The sequence below is a fragment of the Ranitomeya imitator genome, chromosome 8 (genome assembly GCF_032444005.1).
Source record: "Ranitomeya imitator isolate aRanImi1 chromosome 8, aRanImi1.pri, whole genome shotgun sequence".
Taxonomy (NCBI): domain Eukaryota; kingdom Metazoa; phylum Chordata; class Amphibia; order Anura; family Dendrobatidae; genus Ranitomeya; species Ranitomeya imitator.
In genome coordinates this window covers 172,065,916-172,092,499 of record NC_091289.1, presented here as the reverse complement: position 1 = coordinate 172,092,499, position 26,584 = coordinate 172,065,916, and the positions used below count along the sequence as shown (strand labels likewise).

The following is a 26,584-nucleotide window of genomic DNA, read 5'->3' as shown; positions in this document are numbered from 1 at the left end:
GTAGGAAATACGGCAGCTGTCAGTCACATGACCTGTCTATTATGTGTATGTGTGAGCTAATATATACTGCCAGGGGGGAGGGCTTCCTGTTGGCTGGGGATTTATCAGGCTGCCAATTTAGCTTACAAATACTGAGGTAAAAATACTGAGTAAACAACGTGTGAACGAGGTCTAATACAGGAGGAGATGACACACAGGTATATACTATATACAGGGGAGATGACACACAGATATATACTATATACAGGGGAGATGACACACAGGTATATACTATATAGAGGAGGAGATGACATACAGGTATATACTATATACAGGGGAGAAGACACACAGGTATATACTATATACAGGAGGAGATGACATACAGGTATATACTATATATAGAAGGAGATGACATACAGGTATATACTATATACAGGGGAGATGACACACAGCAGGTATATACTATATACAGGGGAGATGACATACAGGTATATACTATATACAGGAGATGACATACAGGTGTATACTATATATAAGGGAGATGACAAACATGTATATACTGAGGTGAAAATGAGAGGTGTGAGGTGAAAATGAAAAGGTGTGAGTGCAAAATGAGAGGAGTGAGGGAAAATAGTGGAGTGATTGGAAAATGACAGATGTGAGGTCGAAATGACAAGTGTTAGGGGGGAATGAGAGGAGTGAGGGAGAAAATGAGAGATGTGAGGGGGAAAATGAAAGATGTGATTGGGAAAATGAGAGGCGTGATGGGAAAATAAAAGAAGTGAGGTGCTATAACTAACCACAGATATTTACTATGCCCAGGCAACGCCGGGCTCTTCAGCTAGTGTGTGTATATATATATATATACAATATTATACATTCCTTTTTATTTTTTCATTTTATCCCACTTGGATTTCCCCCCTTCCTGTACTTAGCACATTAAATGGTTAGGTCACTCCAAACTCCCTCCACAACAACAACAAAAAAAAAGATACGGTTCCTAGAAGAAAGGGAGGGTAAAAAACAAAAGGCCACAAAAATGAACAATGTGCCACAATGGGAAGGAGTTAATAGCCCAGTCGGTCGCTGACTGCAGCTGTCGGTGCTGGCCGTCGGGGACTATTGGGTAACCATGAACTTTAGCATCCAAAGCTTCGTGTTCTGCCTGCGGATCTCTAAGGGGAGCAGAAATGGGACTTTATTCATGACTGTTACATTTTTTTCAAAAAACATAAGTTTCACATTAAAGGGTTTTCTGCTTTACCATCTTATCTGCCCGTAGACATGAAATAATGAAATCTATGTTACTCGCCCTCCTCAGGTCCAGCAATACCTCTTCGATGTTGCCACCAGTCTTTGTTTACTGGCTGCTGAAGTAACTTCACCACTGTAGTGCACATGACCGCTGCAGCTAATCACTGGGTTCAGCAGTGCCATCGATGCCACCATCGCTGCTACGACCAGTGATTGTCTGCAGAGGTCATGTGCACTGTAGTCACCACTGCAGCATGTCAGCACAGAGCAGCTGCAGGTACAGAGAGGCATCACTGGACCTGTGTAGGGTGAGTAAATCAGATTTTATTTTAGCCTCCCTTCCCAATCTCCATGCACCCTCAGTTTGGCTGAGCATGCATATGTTCTGAATGGGAAGAGCCAAGGACGCTACCCTGAGAAAAGGAATGCGAGTTGAAGTCCAGCACATCCGGTCCCTTTCTCATGGAGGAGAGTAACCTGTAAAATCTGCTGAACCAATAAACTGCATAGATTCACAGTAAAAACGTCCATAGTTTTGCCGCTGGTTACGGAGGGATATAAGCTCAGTACTATTGTGATACAGTGCTGCCTACAAATAATAGAATCATAGAAAGTTAGAGTTGGAAGGGACCTCCTGGGTCATCTGGTCCAACCCCCTGCGTCTGCCCAGCCTCTGTTTGAAGACTTCCATTGAAGGAGAACTCACCACCTCTCGTGGCAGCCTGCTCCACTCATTGATCACCCTCACTGTCAAAAGTTTTTTCTGATATCTAATCTGTGTCTCCTCCCATTCAGTTTCATCCCATTGCCTCTAGTCTTTCCTTGTGCAAATAAGAATAACGATGATCCTTCTACAATGTGACTGCCCTTGAGATATTTGTAGAGAGCTATTAAGTCTCCTCTCAGTCTTCTTATTTGCAAGCTAAACATTCCCAGATCCTGTAACTGTTCCTCATATGACATTGTTTGCAGACCGGTCACCAGTCTGGTCGCTCTTCTCTGAACTTGCTCCAGTTTGTTGATGTCTTTTTTACAACGTGGTGCCCAAAACTGGACACAGTATTCCAGATGAGGTCTGACCAAAGGAGAGTAGAGGACAATAATGATTTCGAGTGATCTAGACCGTATGCTTCTATTAATACATCCCAGAATTGTATTTGCCTTTTTTGCTGCTGCATCACACTGTTGATTCATGTGCAGTCTGTGATCTATTAGTATACCCAAGTCTTTTTCACACGTGCTGTTGCTAAGGCCTATTCCTCCCATTCTGTATATGCTTTTTTCATTGTATTGCCCAGATGTAGTACTTTTGCATTTTCCTTGTTAAAAAGCACTGTTAGTTGCTGCCCACTGCTCCAGTGTATTTATATCTTTTTGAATCCTCTCTCTCTCTCTTCTCTAGTATTAGCTAATCCTCCTAGCTTTGTGTCATCAGCAAATTTAATCAGTTTACCCTCAATTCCTTCATCTAAATCATTGATAAAGATGTTGAACAATATATACGGCCCAGGACAGAGCCCTGTGGTACCCCACTTGAGACATTCTTCCAGCTGGATGTGCAGCCATTTAAGACCACTCTTTGGGTCCGATCACTAAGCCAGTTATGGATCCACCTAACAGTTGCCTTGTCCATTCCATACTTAAGGATGGTGCGAGATACTTTGTCAAATGTTTTGCTGAAGTCAAGATATACTATAGCTACAGCATTTCCCTGATCCACCCAGTCAGTGATTCTCTCATAGAAGGAAATAAAGTTAGTCTGACATGACTTATTAGTTACAAACCCATGCTGACTCTGGTTAATCACTTCATTCTTATCCAGGTACTTACATACATGTTGTTTAATAATTTGTTCAAAGATCTTTCCTGGCATAGAAGTCAAACTTGCCGGCCTGTAGTTCCCTGGGTCCACCTTCTTCCCCTTTTTGAAGATAGGGACAACATTTGCTCTTCTCCAAGAATTTTTCAAAGATTATGGAGAGTGGTTCAAAAGTTTCTTTTGCTAACACCTTCAGTACTCTGGGGTGTAATTCATCTGGACCTGGAGACTTGAATTCATTTATATTAGCTAAGTGTTTCCTCACTATCTTTCTGTTTGATGATCAGTTGATGTTACATTTCCTTTCTGAGAGAAAACAGATGCAAAATAGGAATTAATAATAATAATAATAATAATAATTTTTATTTATATAGCGCCAACATATTCCGCAGCGCTTTACAAATTATAGAGGGGACTTGTACATACAATAGACATTACAGCATAACAGAAATACAGTTCAAAACAGATACCAAGAGGAGTGAGGGCCCTGCTCGTAAGCTTACAAACTATGAGGAAAAGGGGAGACACGAGAGGTGGATGGTAACAATTGCTATAGTTATTCGGACCAGCCATAGTGTAAGGCTTGGGTGTTCATGTAAAGCTGCATGAACCAGTTAATTAATTTTTTTTTTTTTTTTTTTAATATAGGCCACACAGGGATCGTTAGGTTAATGCATTGAGGCGGTAGGCCAGTCTGAACAAATGAGTTTTTAGGGCACGCTTAAAACTGTGGGGATTGGGGATTAATCGTATTATCCTAGGTAGTGCATTCCAAAGAATCGGCGCAGCACGTGTAAAGTCTTGGAGACGGGAGTGGGAGGTTCTGATTATTGAGGATGCTAACCTGAGGTCATTAGCGGAGCGGAGGGCACGGGTAGGGTGGTAGACTGAGACCAGAGAGGAGATGTAGGGTGGTGCTGAGCCATGGAGTGCTTTGTGGATGAGGGTAGTAGTTTTGTACTGGATTCTTGAGTGGATGGGTAACCAGTGTAATGACTGGCACAAGGTAGAGGCATCGGTGTAACGGTTGGTGAGGAATATGATCCTGGCAGCAGCATTTAATTCATTCGCGAATTAAAAAGTTCGGCCTTCTCCACATCCTTTCTTACCATTTCATCATTTTCATCCTGTAAAAATCCTATAGCATCTGTGACTTTTTTCTTTTCTCAAAAATCCTTTTTTATTGCTTTTGAAGTCTTTTGCAATACCGTCTCTCTGCAGTTCTTCCCGTATTCGACTGAATCCAACAAGTGCCGAGGACGGATTTAAAGCCCAGTTTGTATTCAAAGAAATTGAGAAGAAATTGGAACAGGTCAGTGACTTACTGTTGTGGTTTTTGTTAGTTTGTCATTCTTGAAATATGATTATGTAAAAAAAAAAAAAAAAAAGTTTCCTACTAGTGATGAGTGAGTATGCTCGGACACGGTGTTATCTGAGCATGCTCATGTGCTAACCGAGTGTCTTCGGCGTACTCGAATACTATGTATGAGTCCCTGCAGCTGCATGTCTCGCGGCTGTTCAACAGCCACTACACATGCAGGGATTGCCTAACAGCCGCGAGACAGGCAGCTGCGGGGACTCGAGCATAGTTTTCGAGCATGCCGAAGAAACTCAGCACCCGAGCATGCTCAGATAACACCTTATTGGAGCACTATTCCCTACTTATGTCCAAGTAAAGTCTTAATGCACGGCTGCCCCTCTTCCCTATCTAGCCACAGCTGTAATTTGTAAAATACTTACCGGCCGATACCTTTTGCTGTTCCCGGTCCTGCTCCGCCATCTTAAAATTTCAGCTCCTGACTGACTGTCTGCTACGAACTGTCACAAATTCTCAGTGTAAGTCTATAAGAACCTTGTTGAGTTGAGACCTCTGGAGCCATCCATCAGGTCGCAACTAGCAGGAGATGACCGGAGCAGCACCGAGGACTGAAGAAGACGGCGGCTGCTAAGTATATTGCTACCACTCCAGCGGTGAAATGTTAAAAAAAAAAAAAATGCCAGAGTGGTGCTTTAAAGGAGACTTTTCATTGCCAAAAATATGTACCGTAATTTTTTTTAAATTTTTGTTTACATTTTTTTTTTCTACATGGTGTAAATGCCGCTCTTTTTCTAAATTCAGTGTTGCTTTTTGTTTTCTCCCGTACCCCTCCGTTCCTGAGATATGGCATTTACACCAGGTAATAAAATAATCTAGATATTACTGGCAAGTGACGGGTCCTCTTTAAAGGGGCTGTTCACCATTAGAACGACCCCTTCTTAAAGTAAAATGTTCACCCTGATAAAATAATAAAGAACGCGAGTGCCGACACTGCTGGAACAGAGCCGGCCCTGGAGATGAGTATGGGCTTTATTCTTTTATCTGGGCCTAACATTTAGTTTATGAAGGGGTTGTCTTAGTAGTGGACAACCCCTTTAAGTAAATTGGTGCAAATGAAAAGCACTGTTCCTCAACAGCGCCACCACAGGTGAAATAAAGTAGCGCACAGAGGCTAGACCAGACCTCACATTTCTGGGTCAGAGCTGAATTGAAGGTGCAAATTCCACAACCGAAGCTGCAGAAAAAAAAATTCCTGCCGATTGGATCAAAGATCATTTTTCTAATCGGTGAAGCCGCCCTCTGATAAGAGGGTCCAGGGACCTGGAATAACTCATAAATTCTACTTTATGGAGGCATGCTAGTATATTGCAGGGGAAATGTAAAATGAAGTGGATCTGCAAGAATAAAGAAAAAATAAATAAAATACATTTTTAAATTAGTCTTTTTTTTTTAATTGCAACCGTAATTTATGTCACTTGTTGTTCTTCATCTTGCAGGAAGGGGAGCAGTTTGTTAAGAAAATTGGAGGTGTCTTTGCCTTTAAGGTGAAGGATGGACCTAATGGAAAAGAAGCAACTTGGGTGGTTGATGTGAAGAATGGCAAAGGCTCTGTGTCCTACAACTCGGGTAAGGACCTGCACAGTATGGATCTAGAAAATGGTGCCCTCAAAGAAAATTTTTTTTCACCGATTGCATATAAATATTACAAAAAAAAAAGTCCTATTCCATCAGCTGCTGCATTACAGAAATATTCGCCCCACATCACATAACTGTACACAAGATACCTATCGGCCTATAGTATAAAACCATAGGGTCCGTGCATGGGCAGAACTGTGTGACCAAAAAAGTCTGTAAATATCATATTCATAAAATTATTTTTTTTTTTAAATGACACGCTTTTTTTTTTTTTTTTTTTTTTTTCAGATCTGAGTTTTAAATTTTTATTTAATCTTTTTTTGGATGGTTTGTGTTGCAGACAAGAAAGCTGACTGTACAATCACAATGGGCGACTCTGACCTGCTAGCTCTGATGACCGGCAAGATCAATCCACAGACAGTAAGTACGGTGGAGTGACTGCAAATTTAGAAATCTGAGTCCCTTTTTAAAAAACAGAGTAATCTGCTCTCTTATATTGCGGATTGGTGCGGAATTTACGTTTCCTGCTGCGGAATGCAGGCTGCCGTTTATACACACGTATGGCGCTCTACATATGATCCGCTACACCTCGTCAGCCAAGAATTAAAGGGGAAAATTCATCATGAGAGGAATTTCTGAAATGCATTTTACTTCTGGCCATGTTGGATAAGTGTAGCGCCATGTTTGAAAAATTGGACTCTTTGATCTAGGGAGAACTGTACATACATCTTTTTTTTATGCCACATCCTCCGGGAATGATTTTGTGACGTTTTGCATAAACTTTTTGTTTTTTTAAAATTTTTCAGAAATGTATTTATTTTACTCACTTATATAGCGCCATTAATTCCACGGCGCTCTACAGACATCGTTATCACTGTCCCCATTGGGGCTCATGTTCTAAATTTCCTTATCAGTATGTATTAGGGGTGTGGGAGGAAACGCCCGCAAACACGGGGAGAACATACAAACTTCTTACAGATGTTGTCCTTGGTTGGATTTAAACCCAATACCCCAGCGCTGCAAGACAACAGTGTTGACCGCTGAGCCACCATGGCGTGTTGACCGCTGAGCCACCATGGCGTGTTGACCGCTGAGCCACCATGGCGTGTTGACCGCTGAGCCACCATGGCGTGTTGACCGCTGAGCCACCATAGAGTGTTGACCGCTGAGCCACCATAGAGTGTTGACCGCTGGGCCACCATAGTGTTGACCGCTGGGCCACCATAGAGTGTTGACCGCTGGGCCACCATAGAGTGTTGACCGCTGGGCCACCATAGAGTGTTGACCGCTGAGCCACCATAGAGTGTTGACCGCTGAGCCACCATAGAGTGTTGACCGCTGGGCCACCATAGAGTGTTGACCGCTGGGCCACCATAGAGTGTTGACCGCTGGGCCACCATAGAGTGTTGACCGCTGGGCCACCATAGAGTGTTGACCGCTGGGCCACCATAGAGTGTTGACCGCTGAGCCACCATAGAGTGTTGACCGCTGGGCCACCATAGAGTGTTGACCGCTGGGCCACCATAGAGTGTTGACCGCTGGGCCACCATAGAGTGTTGACCGCTGGGCCACCATAGAGTGTTGACCGCTGGGCCACCATAGAGTGTTGACCGCTGGGCCACCATAGAGTGTTGACCGCTGGGCCACCATAGAGTGTTGACCGCTGGGCCACCATAGAGTGTTGACCTCTGGGCCACCATAGAGTGTTGACCGCTGGGCCACCATAGAGTGTTGACCGCTGGGCCACCATAGAGTGTTGACCGCTGGGCCACCATAGAGTGTTGACCGCTGGGCCATAATTAATATGGCTAAATCTATGAATATACTGGGTTCCTGCCTCTTCTGATGAGCTTAAAAAAATAATTAATGGCTTTTAAAAATGTCACACGACTTTCATAAATGTAAGGCTAAATTGTGGGATTTCGCCCTTCGCGTAGCTGTTAACAGGGGAGACACTTTGCGGAAGAAAGAGCGGACTCCGAGATAATCCCAAATATCGATCATTAAGACTAAGGCTGCATTTACACTACCCTGCCCAATTACTAGGAAACGATCGCCCCTAGAAACTCCTCCCAACAATAGTGTGAACAAGCTGCTAATCAGGTGAAATGATTTATCTGATTGCTGATCCTTGACAGCACGTTGTTTTGCGTAAACAGATGTGCTGCCGAGAATGAGTCTGTTGTGCACTGAACGAGCTGTTACTGATCATTCCGTGTGCATCGGAAATGGGGGCGACTTGTGTGAGAAGTGACTGCCGATGGGCAAATATCTAGACGATTGGTGGTTTTAAGCCGCAGATGGTGTAACGTAAACCCACCCTTACAGTGGACCCCGTGCACGGCTGATCTGTAGGTGGCACAGAAGGGGCCGGGGAATGAGGTACCATTAGAAGCTGTGAGATAGCGAGTGCTTATAATCCAGGGATGACCTCTAGAACGGGTCATACATTCTGCAAAGGATTTTTGGGCTTGAGGTGCAGCAGTGTGGGGACACAATGTGGATCTGATGCAGGCGTCACAGCTGCCATTTTTCAGCAGGTGTTTTTTTTTTTTTTTATAATCCACTCTTGGTGACCTTTTGCAATTTGCATTGACCTCGTTTACTAATTTGGTTTGTGCCTTTCAGGCTTTCTTCCAGGGCAAGCTGAAAATCACTGGAAACATGGGCCTGGCCATGAAGTTGCAGAATCTGCAGCTGCAGCCGGTGAAGGCCAAGCTGTGAAGAGATCCCGTGTCCGAACAACGACGGATCTCACCCGCGCAGCAGATGCCAACCCTCCGATGCCATCTGCTGACTCTTAAAGGACCATCCACAACTGCTGTTTTTTTTCCCTACTCAAGAATAAAAAAATTAATATCCCCTTTAATTCCTATGCAGGCATTGTACGGCATGTATATATTTGTATGAATGTGACCCCGGTGGACTGCTGGGAGATGTCGGGGACTTTGCTTCGAACAACCTGTCGTAATCTGATGTCTTCTCAACACTAATGGATTGAAATAACTTCCAGCGCAGATTTATTTCGCAGCAGTGATTGAACTAATCCCGTGATCTTAGGACCTCAGCCGAGTCTCTGCCGCCCGGTGTCTATAGAAAGTTCTCTAACTTGTTAATAGTCATAATAACCTTTAATAAAAAGACCACTAATTTCACAATTTTTGGTTTTTGCTTTCTACTTAAAAAAAAAATTTAATTAATTAATTTGATGTTCAAAGGCGTCTAATTACAGTATGCATCGCCTCTCGTGCGGCAGAAGGGTTGTTTTGGAAACCTCAAGCACCTAAACTCGCCTGTACTTGGGTAATGGGCTTGATTCATTATTGCATTTGCCTTTTTTTTTTTTTTTTTTTTTTTTTTTTTTTCAATTTTATTTTATATACTCGTTTTTGTTTTATTTTTTTTTGTTTTTGCCAATATGGGCATAATCTTTATTTACCAGATATTTGCAGCCAATTGTAATTTTTTTTTTTGTTTTGTTTTTTTAAAGTTGGTTCAATTTTAAGTTATTTTTACATATGCCTGAACTTTTTAGGCAAATTACGGTATGTCACATTTTAGCACAACGTGCAACTGATTGGTCTAAAGAAGGTATCAGAGAAAAATAGAGCTCCAGTTGGAAGAATTTGTCGAGGTGAAAAAGAGAAAAATAAAAATGAATATCACAAGACAAAAAAAAAAAACAAAAAAACAAAAGCAATGAATTGAAAATGCACACAGTGATGTCACAGTATGGGAAGAATTGCCATTATTGTGGTCCTCACCTGTCATCTGTGACATCATTGAGCATTAGTATGGCGAAACGAAGCTTGTCACAGCCGACCTGTGCTGCCGCAGGTTCATAGTATAGGGATGATTGATAAAGTAATGCCATAAAACAAGAAACTCCCGACCTAGTGCTGTCACCGTGCAGGGATAATGCACACAGTCATGTCACTTAAGACAGAAATTAACGGTTGTGATGTCACAGCTCATTTATTACAGCAAGACAATGTGATGTGACCGCACACAGTGATGTCATAGTACAGAAATTATAAACCTTTTTGGCCCCTTAATAGTTTATGTCTGAAAAAACCCTTTAAGGCCAAAATTTGCTTAGTCTTTAACAGGTCAAAGTTGCCCAGATTGGACAGGACCTGGCCCATCGGCTGTGTCTGGATAGGAACCCTGAGCACAATCTCTTACCTGGCGGTATCAGGTTTTGATCATCCCACCTCACCCAACACTATAGTTGCGGCATTATTTACATGCAATGTTGCGTCACGCAGACTAATCCTAAGAAGGGCCGTGGACGCCGTCCGGTCAGGGGTAAAAAATCATCGGGCAATGGCCGTGTTCTGCACTGACATCCATGATTAGATATTGAAGGATGGTTTATTATTGACGCATTTCAGAGACGACTCCTTCTTCAGGACGGCCATACGTAAGACCACTTGGATAAGACCCTATTGCACTTTTGCATTTTATCTAGTCCGGTAAGAGGTAGTTTTCGGGACTCCCATCCAGTGGCCACAGATTACGGACGTGGCCTGGGTCTTTTTGAATACTCGTATTGCCCATACTCATTATGTGGATAGTATGTGGAAATAATGTACAAGGTGCTGATTTTTTTTTGCATGCAGTAATGAAGGTTCTCCTGCAGATGGCGCTGTTAGAGCTGCAGTAACTTGGCGGATAGACTATGTTCCTCGGTTGTTTTTGGCCAGAAATTTGCAGATGAGGCACAAATCAGAAATCCCGCCATGTGCGCAAACCTCGAGATCTGCTGTATATAGCGTGGTGCAAATGTCTGGATAGATAGGGATGCTGCATCCCGCGGTCAATCAGTACTCGGAGCGCTGACCATAAACCTGCCATTACTATCATGTTATTATTCATGGATTTTTTTTCCCCCCCATTTGTAGTCAGGAAACACTTGGACCAATAAGAGAAGTTTATTGAACAGTTTGATATTTTGAGACTTAATACAGATGTAAATTCTGGAAAAACCTCCTATGACCCAACTTCATATACCCCACTATGAAATTTGGGGGTAATCGAGCTCCAATTCAGGATCCTCCTCTCTTGGCTTGAGAAGAAATTGGCTACAAAGATTTATTCTAGCTCAGGAGGACCTGCCCTCCATTACACAGCCTATTGGTTTGAGTAGGCACTGTGTAATACTTCATTTTCCCTGTGGAGGCGCTGCCAGGAAACTGAACACTTACTGCCAGGTTTTCCTACAAATGACAGCTGATCATCGGAGGACATATTGTGAACAGACTCTTCCAATAAATAGTGATTATCCAATGCGGAGTACCTTTCTAAAAGAACCTGTCACTGGGTCAATAGTGTCCTGTTTTTGTTCTTGTTGATCCCGGAAGTATTTATTTATTTTAAATCTGGCATAAGTTTCCAGAAATATGGGCTGTTTTTATTTATTTATTTTATGGTCTGTTCTGAGGGGGCGTGGCTCACGGGATCCTCGGGGGCGTGTCTTTTGACTGCTGCGCTATTATTCTATAAGCCACACCCCTTTAGTAAACGCTACACAAATTAGCACTGAATAAAAAGGCCCCTATCTCTGGATCCGTATGGCGGATTTAAAGAAAACAAAAAAACGGGATACTCAGGGGAACCACAGGAATAAAATGGGAGTAAAATCTGGCTACTTTTGACTTAGTGGCAGGTCGTCTTTATTATGTAAACACCTATATTTACGCTTATGACACCACGTGATACACGTCATATACAGATCTCACACCTCGCGCTCCCTCAGCGATTTTTCTGTAAAAATCCATGCGAGGAGGTGAAACGTAAACTGTGAGATAGTTATAAGTTTAGAAAAATAAGTAAAAGTTCCGTACGATCGGACCAAGAACGAAAATCTGAATATTTGATTAAAAAAAAGTTGCGCAGTCCCTGAATGAGTGACATGGTCCCCGGGACTATTGTGACTCTTTTTTTGCTATCTTCTGGCCATAGTCATTTCCACCCATCCCGAGCCTCCTGCAGACAGGTGCGGTCCAGGCCCCGTCTAGGGTAGAAGGTGCATTGTTCATAGTGGTCTACAGGTGGCACCTAGACATCAGACTTGGTGTGTGGACCCTTCAAGGTCTTCCATTTATATGACAAGTTCTATACAATCCCATATCTGCCATCAGCAGGTCCGGCTTCCATGCTGGGCTCCTTCCCCTCCCCTTAGAGGCTCCTAGATGTTTCCACAAAGCCCCCTGACATCTGCCAGCGAAGGCAGGACCTCTCCGTCCCACATCTGGGCTGGATCCTTCTTACTGGGAGGCTGCAGCGATTAGTGCGATACTTGACATGGCATGAAGCGATTCTCTTCTCCGTCATCTCTGTCTCCGCAAGGTGAGGGGGAAGGAGGAGTGGTGAGAAGACATTAGCCAGGGGGTGTAGGTGATAATGGGGGGAGTAAGCGAAAACCGATGACGGGGGGCGTACGAAGAAAAAGCGGGGGGACTGGACGTAGAGGAGAATTTGGAACTTTGGGATTCTTAGTAAATTATTAGGATGCTACAATGTAAATGAATGTATCGGTGTGTTTGTGAATCGTTACGAAACTACAACTCCCAAAATGTCCTGATAATCTGCAGCTGTGAACATCCTGGGAGTTGTAGTGTTACAACAACTGGAGAGCCACCAGTCGGAAACAATGGCGCCAATTAATCGCTTTTTTTCTGGAGTAACACTAGTTGTAATAGTGACTTTTGTTTATTTGCTCCTTATTCATTATTTAATTTGTACCTTTTTAAAGATACCTTCACTTGGTGTCTTTTTTTTTTTCCTTTTTTTTTCTTTTTTAAGGGCATTTGAAAATGTATCTGATTTTAAGGCAGAAAAAAAATGGACGATTTTCATCCCCCGTTGTTATTTTACGTCCTTGTGACATCCGTATTTGTACATCAACCGTTTACAATGTATGCGATCGAATACGGTTTCCTATGTTATAATGGCGATACACATTCAAAAAAATCAGATTCCATACGGACCATTGAGATCGGATTTTTTTTTTGCGCACCCATAGACTTAAATAGTCCAGTCTCATCTAAAATACCGAGGAGACGCTGCTCGGTCCACATGTCAAAACTATCATCTGGACATCCCCATTGGTCTGTGTGTTATTGGATTTTTACAGATTTCTAAAATACTCTCGTCTGAATGAGCCCTTCCGGCCACGGTTTTATTTATCCCTATATTTTACCATAATTCGTTATTTGTAACTTTTTCAAAATATGGGAAACTTTTTTGCAAAGTTTTATTCCATTAGTTTAAGGGTGTGTGAACACTGAGTTTTTTGGATGAGTTTTTTTGGAGCAGAAACTCCACGTTTTTGAAGCGTTTCTAATTTTTGAGATTTTGAAGAGTTTCCACTCTGTGGCCTCGCGCACACGGAGTTTTTCGATGAGTTTTTTTTAGAGCAGAAACTGAATGGAAACTTTATGTTTTTTTAGAGAGGATTTGGAGAGTTTATTCTAAGTTTCTGTTCCAAAAAGACTCTATGTGCACAAAGCCAGTGTCTGTTCCAAAAACGGCATGAAAAAAAAATCAGTGTAAACAGTGTGATAGAATATATTGTCTCTTTTACTCAAAAAAGCACAAAAGAGACAAAAAAAAAAGCATCTTTAAATCTGAGCCAAAGTCGTCAAACATTATCCAACCACTTTAACGATTTTGGAATAAAGAGACAAAGCTAAAAATGACTGATTTTGGAGGGGGGAAGAATAAGTGTTATAGTAATGATGAGTTTGTCATTTCTAACAAGTCATCAGTAATTTTAGTTAAAGAAAATCTTCTGCATTTTCTCGTTAACTCATTGAACTGCTGTATGACGGTGCATTAACTGTGCAGTCGCTAAAGAGTTAAAACGCAAATTCAGCTCTGCTACTTCTGCACACGTCATACTTGTCTTTTTTTTTAATTTCATCCCCAACTGGTTTATCACGAGTAACTTCTCGCTCCATTTGCCAGACAAATATGAGTGTCCTCCGCTAAAAGACGTATTACGCGGCAGCTGCGGATCACGCTGGATGTTCTGGTGCGGCGCAGCATGTGTCGGAGTGATTAAGACCTGCGCTGTTCTCAGGAGACAGGAGCGTTACCAGATGCAATCAAACTGAGAAATACTGAGACTTCTGTGATGATTGGCCAAGGCTTTTTATTATGGGCCAGAAAGAAAAAAAAAAAAATCTAATTCCTATATTATAGACGTGTGACTTGATGACTGGAGATTGCCAGTAAGACTGGAGTTACGCCGTCACTTTTGCCTTGCAGCGTCCAAATGTCATAATCACATTTTATGTGCTTGAAACTCCATCCTCAAAACGTAATATACACCTAGAATTAAATGGCAAAATCCTAACTGCTTACAGCCACCACTAGAGGGAGCTCATTGCATGCTATCCACATTTCGGGACTTTTATTTTTACTTAAAAGCATGTATTTGGGGCTAAAGACGAGTCTTGTGATTGGGTTTCATTAAACATTTTGAACTGTTTGCCTTGTAAAGCATTTGCGTTGTACTGTCTATTGCAGGCTGCAGAATGAGTTAACTGAGTATCCGTCAGTGAGCTCATCCTGGCAGTCTTATGGGAGAGTTTACAGATCTCTTATCTGTTTTTCTTTTAGCTGATTTATGACTACAGACCACAGCAAAGCTGAATGTTCAGAGAAACAAAGTCTGTAAAAGTCAAACAGTACAAATGTTTTAAATAACTTTTAGCCCCAAATTCATGAAAATAAGTTAAAAAAAAAGTCCCCAAATGTGAACAGCTCCTTTTTAATACCCTTTAAATTTGCAGGCTCTTACAATAGGAGAGGCATGTTTGATGCATTTTAGGTTTAGGACCCAGCAGATAAAGGTGCGCCTTGTTGGGGTTGGCCAATTTATGTGTGAAGTACAGTACCGTCATTTTTATAACCGTATTCTATATAGCAGTAATGCAGTCCAAATGTCACATACTCAATGTCTGCATACATCTGAGCGCTCACAGAGTGCTGCTGTATGCTTTTCTTTGTATATTATGCAGTCAGAGCAGCGTGCACTTGTTCACATTTGCTTTATTCTGTTCGGAGGTGCTGGTCAGTTTTTTTGTAGTTATTTGTCTGTCTATTATCTATCTATTATCTATGTCATATCTGTCTTTCCAACTTTTATCTAGCTATCTATCTTTCCATCCATCTATCCATCATCCATCTTTCCATCCATCTTTCCATCATCCATCCATTTTTCCATCCATCCATCTTTCCATCCATCTCTATTTCTATCCATCCACCCATCCATCTTTCCATCCATTTTCCATCCTTCTATCATCCACCTATATTTCCATCCATCCATCATTCCACATATCCATCCTCCATCCATATATCTATCTTTCCATCCATACATCTATCTTTCCATCCATCTATCTTTCCATCCATCCATAAATGTTTCCATCCATCCATCATTCCATCCATCATTCCATCCATCCATTCATCTTTCCATTCATCTATCCATCTTTCCATCCAGCCATTCATCCATCCTTCCATCTTTCCATCCACCTATATTTCCATCCATCCATTCATCTTTCCATCCATCGATCTATCCATCTTTCCATCCAGCCATTCATCCATCCTTCCATCTTTCCATCCTTCCATCCACCCATATTTCCATCCATCCATTCATCTTTCCATTCATCTATCCATCCATCCATCTTTCCATCCAGCCATTCATCCATCCTTCCATCTTTCCATCCTTCCATCCACCCATATTTCCATCCATCCATTCATCTTTCCATTCATCTATCCATCCATCCATCTTTCCATCCAGCCATTCATCCATCCTTCCATCTTTCCATCCACCCATATTTCCATCCATCCATTCATCTTTCCATTCATCTATCCATCCATCCATCTCTGCATCCATCCATCTATCCATCTTTCCATCTTTCCATCCACCCATATTTCCATCCATCCATCTTTCTTTCCATCCATTTTCCCATCATCCTTCCATCCATCTATAATTCGATCCATCCATTCATCCATCTTTCCATCCATCCATCTTTCCATCCATCCATCTTTCCATCCATCCATCTTTCCATCCACCCATATTTCCATCCATCCATCTTTCTTTCCATCCATTTTCCCATCATCCTTCCATCCATCTATATTTCAATCCATCCATTCATCCATCCATCCATCTTTCCATCCATCCATCCTCCATCCATACATCTATCTTTCCATCCATCTTTCCATCCATCCATCCTCCATCCATACATCTATCTTTCCATCCATCTTTCCATCCATCCATCCTCCATCCATACATCTATCTTTCCATCCATCTTTTCATCCATTCATTCATCCATCTTTCCATCCATCTTTGCATCTATCCATCCATTCATCCATCCATCTTTCCATCCATCCATCCATCCATCCATCCATCCATCCATCCATCCATCCATCCATCCATCCATCCATCCATCCATCCATCGTCTGTCTATCTTCAGTATATGTAAGCAGCTTTTCTAGTTTCCCTCCCATTGTTCCGCGGTGTTCAGCCTCACACAAGGCCACATGCCTGGGGAACATTAGCGCGGTTCTGAGCTATAACCCATCGGCCGCCATCATTTTCCAGACATCATTAATTCCGTCCGTTTGTCTCTGTGTCCCACATTCCGAGCTTGATGTTCCCCAGCGCTCTCAGATCCTTGTGTAGGTGATATCATTCTGCACGGCACGTTATGACTTGACCCCATAATAGGAGAACGCGACGCTGCTCCGATATATTTACGCCGGCTGCTATCCGGCGTTTACAATCTATCACCCCGTCTGTTTCACTGTCCTCCTGCTGAAGTTTGTGATCAACTTGTTCTTATCCCAAAAAATACAACTTGTTCTTGAACTTCAAGAAATCAAATCAAGAAACGCCGTGTTACAAAGTTTGCTGAAGTGACCTTAGATTTCTATGAACGTCATACCTGGATCACTGCAATGTGATGCTGAAAAATAATTTAAAAAAATTAATAAATGAAATTATGCATTATATTTTACCAAAGTGGGGCCCATTACAACCTATGCAAGCTCTTTCCTTTTTCCATTTATAGTGTTCTAGTAAAAGCCCATTGGTTTCAGTGAGCATCATGTAATGCTCCACTTGCCCTGTGGTGGCGCTGTAGAAGAGTCTAGTAATTGCCGTCTGATTCTTCCACAGATTACAGCTGATTGATGAGAGTCCCAAGCCTAGGGGAAAGCGAGGTGGTGGGGTTGACCACAATTTTTATTTATTACGTAAATGCATATAATTAAGGCTAAAAATATATTTTTTTGCCATTGGGTTTCATTAAAAATTTTGCACAGTTTAGTCTTTACAAACCTTTTAGTTTCCTTGCACGCTCAACTTTGCTGCGGACTGCGGTCATAAATCAGCGGAGCTCAGTAAAAGACAGATAAAGGAGTTACAAACTCCCTATCAATAGTCTGAATGGGCTCACTGATGGATTCTCAGTTAACTCATTCTGCAGCCTATAATAGACAGTGCAACATGAAATACAACGTTTTTAACGAAACCCAGGCCTCATTCAGACATCTGTGTTTTTTACAGATAGTACTCATACCTATAATAGTTAATGGAATCATTCACAGGTCTGTGATTTTTCACGGTTCGAGCGGTCCATGCAAATTCTCGGAGACATGTCCGATTTTGATCCCAGTGTCAGACCAATATCGGCAATGCAAGTCTATGGGTGCGTGAAAAAAATCGGACTGCACTCTGATGCCATCTGTGTGCAGTCTGATTTTTAAAGACTGTTAGGGGAAAGTGGAGAAACTTTTTTTTCTTTTTATATACTAGAAAAACTAATGATAATTGGGGCCAAACTCTAATAAAACTGGGATGGAAATCACTGATGAAACTCGGTCAGTTTTTCTCACTGACGTGTGAATGAGGCCTAACACACAAAACTTGCTCCCTGGGTGGACACAAGACACATATACCCCACTCACAAAACATCATACACACATTTTGTGCGCCAAATTCTTAAAAATGGGGCACACGGTTCAGGAATTTGGTATTGGATCAAAAACGCTTTGGATTTTTGTCTGTAACCATTTTGTGCGACTTCTCGACACCAAAAGTCACAAAAATGCGCCAAGTTTGAAAACTTATCCAGAAACTTTGCTCCAGGGAGTTGGAGGTGGGGGATTGCGGTGATTTTGATCCGTGGGTCGGACATATTTTTTTTGCAGACAATTGATGCGCAAAAAATATGGAAATGAATGCATGAGTACGTGTTCTATCCATAAAACAAAACACGTGAAAAAACTGATGTCTGAATAAAGAATTATCTAGACTGATGCGCGGCTGATGTACGTCTTTCGTATTTCTATGGGTGGCCCTGATGGAAAAGTCATATAAACCCTTCAATATCAGCAGTGACGTTTAGTAATGTGAGACTTATATACAATTTATTCTAAGGCGACTCTTGGACGTTGGATTCGTTGATATTTGGATTTCCTGTTGAGGGATCCGTATCGTATGTTCGTCATTAATACACTTGAAAGATCCGGCGGTGGCCTCCGCCGCGCACTCCGGTTCTGGCTGTCCGTGCCCCCCGCATGCTGGGAATTTTGCTGTCCGTTTTCCTACAGACCTCGTTAAGTTGTCTGTTGTTTTCTCATCTGTCATTGTAATTACAGAGCAGTGACACAAATATGCAGACATCCTCCTGGTTTTGTATATTTTCCACGTCACGAAGAGGCCCCATCGTTCTGTAGAAACCACCAGCACCGCTCACACACTGAGTCTGAAATGCGGTGCACTGGTTTCCTTTTTTTTTTCTTAGTTTCGTGCAGTTTTGCAAAGATACTTGGATCTGGTGATTAGTGAGACCGCCAGCGATAGTGTAAACCTCCGTCATACCGGATTACAGACAAGTGCATAGATGGAGGAGTTCTACTTCCATGCAAAGCCTTTGGTGTCAAGAAGGTTCATTATGGAGAATTACGTTAACGTAAACCATACGGCGCTCAGGCATGATATTGTAATCACTGGCAGGTGAAGAACATAACATGGATTATCTCGTGACACCTGTCAAGTGGTGGGATTTCACATGCTGCAAGGGAACGAGTTTTTGAAGTTGAGGTTCTAGAATCCGGAAAATTGGGATCTGAGCAACGGTGACATAAACCAAATTGTGAAGTAGTTAGGTCAGGGTACTTAAAACATGACAGAACTTGTCAGTACCTACTAAAAGTGACCCAAGGACAACCAGTGAAGTAGTGCCAGAGTCATGTATGCCAAAAGCACAAATGGAAAGACTTATTTTCACAGGATTATCGCGACAGAGAGGAGCCAGAAGACTGCAGCATCTGATTTCTCCTACATTGGTTAAAAGTACTTCACCGTCGTATTAAACAATGTAAATTTCTTTTAGCAGAGCAGGGGTTAATCTGCTCAGTTGAGAGCTCCTGGAAGCTTACCTGCATTAAGGCTCTCAGCTGTTCACTGTTAGCTATCTCCTGTATTATCTGGGCCCTGGCTAGCACTCACTGTCAGAGGTAGCTTTTGCTCCATGGCTGGAGGTGGTTGTTGGTGGTTATTAGAGTAGGCGGTTGGTGGATTTATCTGTGACTGTTGCTATGTTTTGAGTGTGTGATAATTCCCTTTTTTTTTCCTATTTTGGATTATTTGTTATTTGTGTGTGTATATTTGTATGTTTGGTATTTTTTATTACCCGTGTTCGTATTTCCTTGTTAGTCTGGTTGGTGTAGTACGGTACACTACTACTCCCCTCTTCCCTGGGTGGGAGAAGAGTACAGACTGCAGGCAGATTCAGGAGCTAAGGCAAGGTACACGGCCCTGGCATCTTCACCATCAGAAGTAATTCGGGGAACAGGGTGAGCTAGGGTGCCACCTTGCTTTGGGGACAAGGAAGGAGCCCCTGGTCGCGAGACACACGGAAACAGAGTCATGACCTACTACCAAAAAAAGGCCATGGAAGGACAACTGGAGAATCGGTGGAAACTTCTTTGGTGCCAAAGGTTTAAATGAAAGTCTTACGTGATATGCGATGTTCTTGTTATGCACTAGCTGATACCTAGCAGAAAATGTCCATGAACGGACACTTAGGAATCGTCTCTGATTTCATATGGAGGAAAGTACAGTTTCTTTACTATCTTTGTAAGGAATTTATCAGATAGTAGTAGTACCCTCGCCTACTGTATTCTCACCCATCCCTTGTAGACTGTGAGCCTTCGCGGGCAGGGTCCTCTCTCCTCCTGTACCAGTCGTGACTTGTATTGTTTAAGATTATTTTACTTGTTTTTATTATGTATACCCCTCCTCACATGTAAAGCACCATGGAATAAATGGCGCTATAATAAATAATAATAATAATAAAAAGTTGCACCAAGTGGTAATGGATGCCATCGTATTGAGATATTCGACCCTACAAGATCATTGCAGTTGTGTAGCATAGCTCTATTATATGGTGCCATATATATGCTCCATAAATCAACCCCCCAAGGTCGCCTTATATTAGCTCAAAATGACTATAGTGAGCATTCAAAGTGAAATTAGCAATGATAATTCCCTATCAATATTTTTAACTCCACCCTAAAAAAATCACAATAGCTAGCCTTCTGCTTTATTTTCTGCAGTGCAATGCGTCTCAGTAGTTTGGCTTTTCTCTTCACGCTCCTGTTGATCTTCTCACATGGAGTACGAGGACAAGACGAGGAGGAAGAAGAAGAAGAAGAGGAGGAGGATGAAGAGGGGATTTTTTCCTTTGTGACTTCTGCACCATCAGAGTGTCCCAATGACTGTGACTGCACCCTAGAAGGGGTGGTGAACTGTGCCGGAGTGGATCTGAAGGAGTTTCCTGTTGACCTTCCCGAATATACAAACCACCTTTCATTGCAGGTCTGGACTGAGATTTTTTGGGGGGGAAATGCTCATTTAATTAGAGAGTGTATGACGGAAGGGGGGGAACCACAAATTATTTTCCGCACGCACCCTTTGTTGTGTCCTCCGAATTTATTATGAGCTAACTAGTTTTTTTTTTTTTTCAATACCATAGAATAACCGGATAGAAGAAATTCCTCCGGAAGATCTGATCCGTCTTCACAGACTGGAAACCCTGAACTTACAAAACAATCGACTTACTTCAAGAGGTGAGAATAGTAACACCTACAACTAAGGGTTCCCCAAACATCATAGAGAAAAGTCTAAATAACTCAACACACAGCCATTAATATCTGTGCATAATCAATTCCCTAACTTTACGGCGTCATGTAAAATACCGCTGACAAAAATAAAAGTTTGACCTACAAAATGTCTCCTATTATTTTCCTCCTAGGACTTCCAGATGATCTCTTTGAACAACTGGAACATCTAAATTATCTATACCTGGCAAATAATAGGGTAAGGCCAACGATAAAACTTAATAATTTGCCATAGATTGTAACCGGTTGTTCTTGTTTAACATTTTACAGGTTTCAATATACAATTTATATTAAAAAAAAAAAAAATGAGTCACTTTATAAATACATTGCATTAGTCATATTGTACTGATTTTTATACTACGGAGCTGTATTCACAATTCTGCTGGTAATTGGAAAGTCAACACATTTGTTTAGTTGATTGCTGTGCGGTGCCTGATGTAAAGATCATAGTGCAAATCATCAAAACAAGATCTGTACAGACACTTGACTCAACAAGGAATGCTGCCAGAGTTCAGCTCTGAAGGCTTCATGACTATGTGTTCACCTACGGGCTACGGTGTAATCTCTAAAGTTGGATTTATACCAGTTAGACAATTGCCAATTTTTGGTCATTTAACATCTTTTTAGACAGACACATAGATTTCTCGGCAGCACAAGTCCTGCTTACAGATGAGAATGTGCTGCCGAGAACAGTGATCTTTAAACCAAGCCAAAAACTAATTTCACCCAAAAAAAGAGCATTTTTCTCATTTTTGGTTGATTGGCAGCCTGATTAGTGCTCCGAGGAATGCTTGTTCCCCGTAATCTTGGGGTGTAATTATTCAGGCAAGTGAGAAAAATCTCTCTATTCAAGGAGTTGTCCCACAACAACCCCCTTTTTAATTCTCCAATAAACTCATTGGTAGTTTACCACCCAATTAAGTTTTTTTTGTTTATGGGCTGTGCTTAGTGATGAGCGAGTGTACTCGTTGCTCAGGTTTTCCCGAGCACGCTCGGGTGACCTCCGAGTATTTGCTAGTCTTCGGAGATTTAGTTTTCATGACCACAGCTGAATGATTTACAGCTACTAGCCAGCCTGAGTACATGTGGGGGTTGCCTGGTTGCTAGGGAATCCCCACATGTAATCAAACTGTCTAAAGGTACCTTCACACTGACCAACTTCACAATGATATCGCTAGCGATCCGTGACGTTGCAGCGTCCTGGCTACCGATATCGTTGTGTTTGACACGCAGCAGCGATCTGGATCCTGCTGTGACATCGTTGGTCGGAGCAGAAAGTCCAGAACTTTATTTCGTCGCTGGATCTCCCGCAGACATCGCTGAATCTGCGTGTGTGACGCCGATTCAGCGATGTCTTCACTGGTAACCAGGGTAAACATCGGGTTACTAAGCGCAGGGCCGCGCTTAGTAACCCGATGTTTACCCTGGTTACCAGTGTAAATGTAAAAAAAACCAAACACTACATACTTACATTCCGGTGTCTGTTGCGTCAATCGGCGTTCTGCTTCCCTGCACTGTCAGCGCCGGCCAGCCGTAAAGCAGATTACAGCGGTGACGTCACCGCTCTGCTTTACGGCTGGCGCTCACAGTCAGTGCAGGGAAGCACAGCGCCGGGGGACAGACACCGGAATGTAAGTATGTAGTGTTTGTTTTTTTTACATTAGCACTGGTAACCAGGGTAAACATCGGGTTACTAAGCGCGGCCCTGCGCTTAGTAACCCGATGTTTACCCTGGTTACCCGGGGACCTCGGCATTGTTGGTCGCTGGAGAGCTGTCTGTGTGACAGCTCTCCAGCGACCACACAGCGACGCTGCAGCGATCGGGATCGTTGTCTAGATCGCTGCAGCGTCGCTAAATGTGACGGTACCTTAACAGTCACAAATCATGCAGCTGCTGCTGAGGAAAACTAAATCTCCGAGCAGTCCTAAATACTCGGAGATCACCCGAGCGTGCTCGGGAAAATCCAAGCAATGAGTACACTCGCTCATCACCAGCTGTGCTCCCTATAAACTTGCTGGAAAGAGTTAGTAATAGGAACCAAATAAAACTTTTCTCGAGAAACTAGCGATTAACATGTCCAGGACCAAGAGACGTAAGAAGAAGCTTATCCTGGCCCTGGGCTGACATTTGTAGCTAGTACAAATACTGGGCTGATGTCCATGAGAGCTGGCTGGGATTTTGCTCCGTTACATTTCTTTAACCCTGACACTGTCGACAATCCAGGATTGGCACCAGCAATGTTCTTGGAAGCTTGCAGGAAACAATGAGAGAACATCAGAATGTGATGGCCCTAAATCACGAGCGGTCATGGAACATCCGTGCAGAAGAACATTAACTTACTAACCTATTTGGGACAAGTCTTGGCTTAATCCATTGGTTGTGTAGATGACTTTTCTATTTTCTTAGCCAAGACTCGGCAAGTGGCAAGAAAAAGCATAGTGGTTCCTCTAATAATTTCTAGTGATGAGCGAGTGTACTCGTCGCTCGGGTGGTCTCCGAGTATTTATGACTGCTCAGAGATTTAGTTTTCCTTGCCCCATCTGGATGATTTACAGCTAGTGATGAGCAAGTATACTCGTTGCTTGGGGTTTTCCAGAGCACGCTCGGGTGGTCTCCGAGTATTTATGACTGCTCGGAGATATAGTTTTCATCGCAGCAGCTGAATGATTTACAGCCACTAGCTAGCCTGAGTACATGTGGAGGTTGCCTGGTTGCTAGGGAATCCCCACTTGTAATCAAGCTGGCTAGTAGCTGTAAATCATTCAGCTGCAGCGATGAAAACTAAATCTCCGAACACTAACAAATACTCGGAGATCACACGAGCGTGCTCGGGAAAGCCAAAGCAACGAGAACACTCGCTCATCACTAATAATTTCCATTAATTGAGCAAAACTAGCATTGAGATTGAGGAACAAAATGGAAAATTGTGGTTAATAGAATTAGCGTTCTCAACCCAACTGGCCAGAAACATCTTCTGTAGGGAAAACCCATATGATAGAAATAAAACTTTACAAAAAACTATAATATACAAATTTTTCAATATATCTTATGAGGCACATATGCTTATTTCTCTACTTATGAGCCACTTCATTCACTCTGAAAAACAGCTAAAAACCCTGGTCCAGGTGTCGGCTAAATTAACAATCACATTACACAGCTGCTTATTGAAGTCCATGGGGAGGTGATGGGGGGGAGATAGGAGGGAAAAGCAAAGACCGTGAGGAACAGACAAACATACGTATGTTGGTTGCTGCTTTACAATAAGAGCTTTACTTCACTGCAGAGCTGAAGTCACAGCAACATTGCTCAGTAATGCTTTGTCATTACTGAGTAATGTTGCTGTGAATTCAGCTCTTGGGTAAGACAAGCTTCAGAGCTCCTTCATGCTGCTGCTTCTACTGAGGTTGTGCTGCATAGGAGAGCAGGAGTCCCTCGTGTCTGTGTGTGCTGTGTACAAAAGACAGCCTCCACCCACTAGCCCAGAGACAACTGAAAATTAGAGATAGAGTCTCCAGTGGGGAAAATTGGTGCATGTACACACACATGAAGCCACCAGAAATTAGAGGTATGCTTTTGTGTTAACACAGTTCCACTTTATATGGAAAATCAGGACTTATTTTGTCTGTAGTCTGAGCCTGGCGTTGAATCCGCATAACACACTTCCATGACATGTGCAGCTCCAGGTTTTCAGGTCCTTGCCAGATTTTCTCATGGCTTCTAAACAAACGTATCAAGGTTTCCAAACTTTTTTTTTTATCCTACTACTCCCAAAGCCAGCTGTATATTTCTGTTCCTGAATCTCATGCATATCATTCATACTCACAATTAATTTAATTATTGGAAGGTCAAATTTCCATAAATGTTGAGATCCTTTTGTTAGGAACGTTCTTCCGTCTAGGCCTCTGAGCTTTCAAGCTTTACACCAGAGGTTTTTCTGATGGGAGGCTTCAATGTATGACATTCATCGCTTAGGATGCCGTTGTATACGCAAGGTATATGGGATTTTTAGCGTTAATAATTTTAATTATATAGCGCCAACATTTTCCGCAGAACTTTACAAGCCCTTAACACTGTGATTTCCAATACAGTTGGAAAAAAATATTAATATTATAAGGAAACTTTTTTTTTCCACAAATAGGTATACAAAGCCCTATGGATACATTTATCATATATATGAAACCATAAAACTCTGACGCAGAGTCAAAAAGAACCACAAAAAAAGACAATAAATGAACAATAGATCCACTAACTTGTAGTCCTAAAGTGAATAGATTACAATCACCCATAAATGCGTGTGCAGGTTATTTTAATTAATTAAAGTTGCTCTCATCTGTGTCGATCTTTTACTAATTACATAAGAATTAAAGGGAATCTGTCAACAAGAAATTCACCTTCAAACTTCTTATATGGACATGTAGTTCTTTACCAGACAAGTCCAGCAATACCTTTACATCATGGCCGGTCCGTTCCTCCGTTCCTGATAAATCAGCGTTTGAATTGATATGCAAATGAGGCTGGTGCATCTGAAGCCTCTGTCACTCCAGCTCTATTCCCAGCCCAGCATCACCTCCTCCTTCTTGATCGATGGCTCCTTTTGCCTGAAGAGACACAGCATAGAGGCTGTCAGTCAAGCAGAAGGAGGCGGTGCTGGGTGGGGAGTAGAGCTGGAGTGATGGAAGCTTCAGATGCATATCAAGCCTCATTTGCATATCATTTGCATATCAATTCAAACACTGTTTTCTCAGTAACAAGGGAATGGACTGGACATGTAAAAATTAGTGATGAGCGAACGTGCTGGGAACGTGCTGGGCGAGTATGCCACTGATCCTGAGTTACTACTTATGTTATTGCCCAGAGCTGCATTCACAATTCTACAGACTTCAGAGCTGAAATCTACTTTTAGCATCTCTTTCCAGAGTTTGCTATTGATTTACATTTTGGGAGGTTGAAATCTTTATTCCAGTTCAATCAACTGATCGCACAGGACGATTTTAAGCTTTTAGGAGATGCAAGTTATAATTCTTTGTCTTTGGTCATCTTTGTACAAAAACTGTTTGGCTGAGGGGAGGACATGGGGAGCATGGTAGTCAGTGGGTGGGAGCAATTAGACAAGTGATTGCACATCTGACAAATACAATAATGACTGACGGTGGTGGGACAGATTCTGAGACCCCGGCCTTGGCTACCAAAGAGATCATGTCCTGCGCCTGACGGTTCCTATAAAATTTGTTTATAGGTAAATATACAAATTAGATTGGCTGAAATGTGAGGCTTTTTTTACATTCTCCCATGTACACTAGCTTGCTATAGGTAAATGTTCCCTTTTTTTAAGAATTCAAACATATGAAGGTTGTTATCGCTTCTCCAACTATTATTGTTT

The 26,584-nt window shown here is 42.2% G+C and overlaps 2 protein-coding genes across 2 annotated transcripts in view; both read left to right on the top strand.

The window, feature by feature from the left end:
• SCP2 (sterol carrier protein 2) overlaps positions 1–9,163 on the top strand; it is a 38,265-nt gene extending 29,102 nt beyond the window's left edge. Inside the window, exons 13-16 of the mRNA XM_069737895.1 lie at positions 4,274–4,364; positions 5,867–5,996; positions 6,346–6,425; positions 8,634–9,163. Of these exons, the coding sequence (XP_069593996.1) occupies positions 4,274–4,364; positions 5,867–5,996; positions 6,346–6,425; positions 8,634–8,729 (397 nt within the window). The 3' untranslated portion in view covers positions 8,730–9,163. The remainder of the gene's footprint in view (positions 1–4,273; positions 4,365–5,866; positions 5,997–6,345; positions 6,426–8,633) is intronic.
• Positions 9,164–12,088: 2,925 nt separating this feature from the next.
• PODN (podocan) overlaps positions 12,089–26,584 on the top strand; it is a 33,946-nt gene continuing 19,450 nt past the window's right edge. The window contains exons 1-4 of the mRNA XM_069737894.1: positions 12,089–12,356; positions 20,640–20,901; positions 21,059–21,152; positions 21,338–21,402. Of these exons, the coding sequence (XP_069593995.1) occupies positions 20,644–20,901; positions 21,059–21,152; positions 21,338–21,402 (417 nt within the window). The 5' untranslated portion in view covers positions 12,089–12,356; positions 20,640–20,643. The remainder of the gene's footprint in view (positions 12,357–20,639; positions 20,902–21,058; positions 21,153–21,337; positions 21,403–26,584) is intronic.